Source organism: Sinocyclocheilus rhinocerous, unplaced genomic scaffold, assembly GCF_001515625.1.
Source record: "Sinocyclocheilus rhinocerous isolate Xijiao unplaced genomic scaffold, SAMN03320098_v1.1 scaffold2050, whole genome shotgun sequence".
In the NCBI taxonomy this organism is placed as follows: domain Eukaryota; kingdom Metazoa; phylum Chordata; class Actinopteri; order Cypriniformes; family Cyprinidae; genus Sinocyclocheilus; species Sinocyclocheilus rhinocerous.
The window spans coordinates 225,602-230,274 of NW_015661574.1; the positions used below are offsets into that span (position 1 = coordinate 225,602).

Genomic DNA, 4,673 nt, shown 5'->3' on the forward strand with positions numbered 1-4,673 from the left:
CAATATTGCTGTTTTACTGTATTTTTGAATAAATGCAGCCTTGGTTAGCATAAGAGACTTTTTCTAAAAACTAATATTTTTGAATGGCAGTATAACGATAGATCGTTTTGTCATTTAGAGAATATTTAAATAATGTTCAATTCACTTCACACTAGGAATGAAGTGCTCATACTCAATTTTTAAAGAAGGAATGAGAAACCCACCAAACACAGTGGTGGTCCATTCGAAGGACACATGCCCCACAGATTCTGCAGTGCCCTGCCCTTGGTGGGCGCACCTGTAGGCACACAGGGCATAACTTCTTCTTTCCTTCCTTTTCCCCATTTGACTGGCTGATTCCTTTGCAGGGGGCGGAGTCTCCAGGTATGTTTGTGCTCTGATTGGTTGTACAGATACTGTTAATTCCCTGAGCTAATGATTGGGATTTGACAAAGCCTGGTCCTTGTTTGGTTCGCACAAGGGAGATAAGCGTCAACATCATGCCTGTCGTCACAGTAACCAGCTGCAGATTACTGATGTCTCCTCTGGGAACGATCTCAGTAAGGAAAAGGTAGTACATGTAGGCAAGGGAGAAAAGTGCCAAGCTAAGGAAAAACAATGTGCGTCTTTTCCTTCTGTGAGTCACATAGTAATACCAAAGCACCAGTCCTGGTAGGACAGTTAGGACTACAACTCCCAACATACAGTTAATTGCTGCTACTCGCAACAGGCCAGGAATTAATACCATGGGAGGTAAAACAGAGATTTCCAATCGAAGGGGTCCTATGGCACAACATGGCAAACCCAAACGATCAGCCATACAAGAGATGAAACGAGAGAAGATGTCTGGCTTGTCTGGCTCTCCTCTGACTAACCTACTGAGAAGGAGTGACAAATTCATCATTCATCATTTGCACACTATTATGTTATCAGTTTTATGTGTGGAAATGACAAGTTGCAAATGATCTCATTGTGTGTCCCTTGTGAAAAAGAATATACACTTCAGAATATTTAAAAAAAAAAGAGCACTTTTTACAGAATGAATACAGTTTAAAAGAATATACTTAACTGCTGACTGATTGTAATGTTTTCAGACACTTACATGTTCATTACAATTAAATCAAAATGAATTATATTTGAAATTTATATTAAATGCAATTAGATTTTTTTATAGTGCTTTTATTAAGTGGGACTTAAGTATATCTTTATATTTAATTTTCTAATTACTAACATGGTTAAAGTGAAATATGGTTAAAATGTACTGACAAATAGCCTTTGCTATTGAAAGTCGTCATGTATTTAAACATATTTTTAAAAGCACGTGTAATAAAGTTGCAATTTAGTAATATATTAACTTTAAATGTAGTATTGAATAAAACACTACAGATACAATTATAATCAAGTACTTTACATGTGCCTTAGTATGTCAGTCAGCACATTAAAATACTGTGTACTTTACAGAACGACAAAGGATTATTAAAACATGATTTTAATTTGACATTATTACAAAGCACACTGTTTAAAATGCTTAACACTTAGGTGGCCATTTATTTCATCAATATTATATTATCTGCAAGTACAGTTTTTTAAAATATACACATTTAGGATTTGAAGTACACTACAAGGGCACATTCATTACAATTAAGAGCATTTCTTTTTCACAAGGGGTTACAAGGATAAAAAAAAAAAACAGTTTGGACCAACATGAAGGTGCAAATGGACAAAATTATTTAGTTAAACTACACTTTAAAAAGTTTATATCAACAAATGTAATGTAAAACCATCTCTGCATGCCATGATCTTAACCTGGTTGACCTCTGACCTTTCACAGGCATCATCGAGTTCTTCACAGTCACAGCAGCAGTACTCTCTTTGCTGGTCGATGTCTCCACAGCAGCACAGAGGGTCATCTGGTTCCGGGGGCTCAAAACGTTCTCGTTTCATCTCTTTATGTCAGAGACAACCTGCTTCCACTGTGAAATCAAGCTTTCTTTGAGAGCAGGTTAGATCACATTTAGTCAGCTGAGGAAAGTTCAATAATTGCAAGTAATTCAACTTGCAACAAGGCTGTTGGTAGTTTTTGCAGTTAGTTGACAGAACAGAAGACTGCAGATTTCTTGTTCAGCTTGCTTACTGGTCATCTGCTCTTTGCATCAGAAGTTTCTTGTAAAAATCACGCGTTCCACTGTCTGAAAAAAACAAACAAACAAACATAAAAATGAAGATAATGATTTTCTCCTTATAATATCACTTTACAAAAATGTTTTTCTTGCTGATCTTGATTGTTATTGAACAATTCACAATGAGCAATTAACAGATTTATGAAGTGTGCAGATCAATAACTCCTTTACCACAGCCATCCTGGTTCTTTTGTGTAATTTTAGAGAACAACAGACGCTCAATTCTTTCTTAGATTTAACAGTGAACTTCACCAGATGGATTGATTCTGATTTCTTTTATTTTTATTTTATTTCAAATGAATTTAGCTCTTTTAGATTAGAGATTGTTTTGTCATCATCATCATGGAAATAAATATATATAATAAAAGGTTCCATTAATGTTAGTTCATAACATGAACAAACAATGAACAATACATTTATTTATTCATCTTTGTTAATGTTAGTTAATGAAAATACAGTTGTTCATAGTTAGTTCATGTTAATTCACAGTGCATTAACTAATGGTAACAAGCACAAATTTTGCATTATTAAAAAGAAATGCATTATTAAATATTGAAATTAACATTAACTAAGATTAATAAATGCTGTAGAAGTATTGTTCATGCTTAGTTAATGTTAACTAAAGTAGTTAACTAATGTTAACTAATGGACCTTATTGTAAAGTGTTACCATTATAAATACAAAAATATTCAATGGAGGTGAATATTTTTTATTGTCAATTTACACACTTGTGGCCTAAACACACGAACTAGTTTTAGGTCACAGAGGAACAGCACTTAGTTAGGTGTCTAACACATCTAAGATATCTAGCCTAACGCATGCTTTTCTCACTTGGGATCTGACACTGGCACAGACATTCAGGAGGACACACATTAACATAAGGACTGGTCTAGAAATAATCTACATGTAGTGTATAAGTGCAGAAAATATTAATATCTGAATCCGCTCTTTGTATCTTGAATTAAGGCCATCTCAGGTCTCATGTGGATCCCGTAATTGGGCCATCAAAAAACTTTTCCCTGAGAGGCCGTTCTCCATTACAGTTGTCTGATAGAGAAAATAATTGAGTGGCATGTGTTTGACATGTTCTAAATTACATTTGTTCCCTAGAGTAAACAAAAGGTTTGCCCTTGAGTGTGCTGTGATTTAAAATGAACCCTACATAGGGTGATTATAATTTCTGAAGGCCACTTAAAATATATATCAACAATAATTTTATTTTGAAACCTTTTAAAACTGATCAAAGTATTCTTAACATCAATCTGTTACCTGGTTTAACAGCCTCAAAACAGGTGGAACATCCCACATGAAGTTCTTCAGTTTATAGGCTACATCAAATTGTGGTGAGTCTTAATTAGTTCCTCGTCTTCTGTGATGCACTTATAGTTTTTTTGTTTGTTTGTTTATTTGTTGTTGTTTTTTGTTTAACCTAAAATGTCAAGACGTCATCCACAGAAATCCAGCTGAAGTTTTCCAGTTAATCCGATTTTTTTTTTTTTCTTCCTGTCAAATGATTACTTCCCGTAAAAGAACGCAGATGGAAGTCCAGGCTCGTCTTCGTTTCATTTAAAAACGAAAGCAAAATATTTATAAAAAAAAAAAAGTTAACTCCTTAAAATACCTCCAATAAACAGAAAGGCGCGTCCTTGTAGGGTTTATCAGGCTATGAGGTGCAGCTCGTGAAGATCCTCAGGACTGTCCGGAAGGCAGTGATAGATAACTCTGCGCGCTCAAGCTCCACTCTCTCAAGCGTTCTGAGAGGGTAGGCGCGTGAGAGGGATCTGTTTACAGGCGTTGTTACCGATTAGGGTTGGGTGGCGGCGTTGAAAAGGGAAGCTGGCAGGTGTTACCGTGACAGCGACAACGTGAAGCAACGCGGAGAGATAGTAGCGCGTATACCGTGCATAACCGGCGGGCCAGACACTGGGTGAGTCTGGGTCACAGTCGCCTTGTCACCTTAAATTTTAACTGTTCTATTGTGTTCATGTCGATTTTAAGCCATTTATGGTAAAGAATACGCTGTAAATATACTGTTGTGTTATTGTCAGGAATTGAGATATATTTAAACAAACATAATGGAATTAAATTTCAGCTTTATGACAGTAATTATTTTTAAAAAGTTTACCATCTGTGTGCTGCACGTCATGACCTTTCACCTTTGACCATTCAGCTTTAAATATTTTATTGTTTTTATTGTTACTATTAATTGTATTTATTATTTAAATGTATTATTATATTTATACATATTTCTATTTATTATTCATTTTAATACATTTTTCAATTGTAACTTTTTAAAGAATTTCTTCTAATGCCGAGTTCACACTGCATGATTTTCAAAGTCGTCGGGTCACCGTGGTGCGTCAGACCGGATTTCTCTAGCAAGACTGGAATTATAAAATATATATATAGCCCGCAAACTGTATGTGAGCTGATTTCCAGCTACAAGGAGAAAAATAAAAACAGATTATGCAGGAGGGAGATGCAGGGAACAGGGATTGGGTGTTCTGCAAAGAG

General features: G+C 35.3%; 1 protein-coding gene across 1 annotated transcript in view; it reads right to left on the reverse strand.

Annotated features, from left to right (window-relative positions):
- LOC107726356 (palmitoyltransferase ZDHHC23-like) overlaps window positions 1-3,538 on the reverse strand; it is a 6,112-nt gene extending 2,574 nt beyond the window's left edge. Inside the window, exons 1-3 of the mRNA XM_016535899.1 lie at window positions 3,429-3,538; window positions 1,802-2,168; window positions 204-854 (exon numbers count right to left, since the gene is read on the reverse strand). Coding sequence (XP_016391385.1) covers window positions 204-854; window positions 1,802-1,923 — 773 coding nt within the window. The 5' untranslated portion in view covers window positions 1,924-2,168; window positions 3,429-3,538. The remainder of the gene's footprint in view (window positions 1-203; window positions 855-1,801; window positions 2,169-3,428) is intronic.
- Between the last annotated feature and the right edge of the window lie 1,135 nt (window positions 3,539-4,673).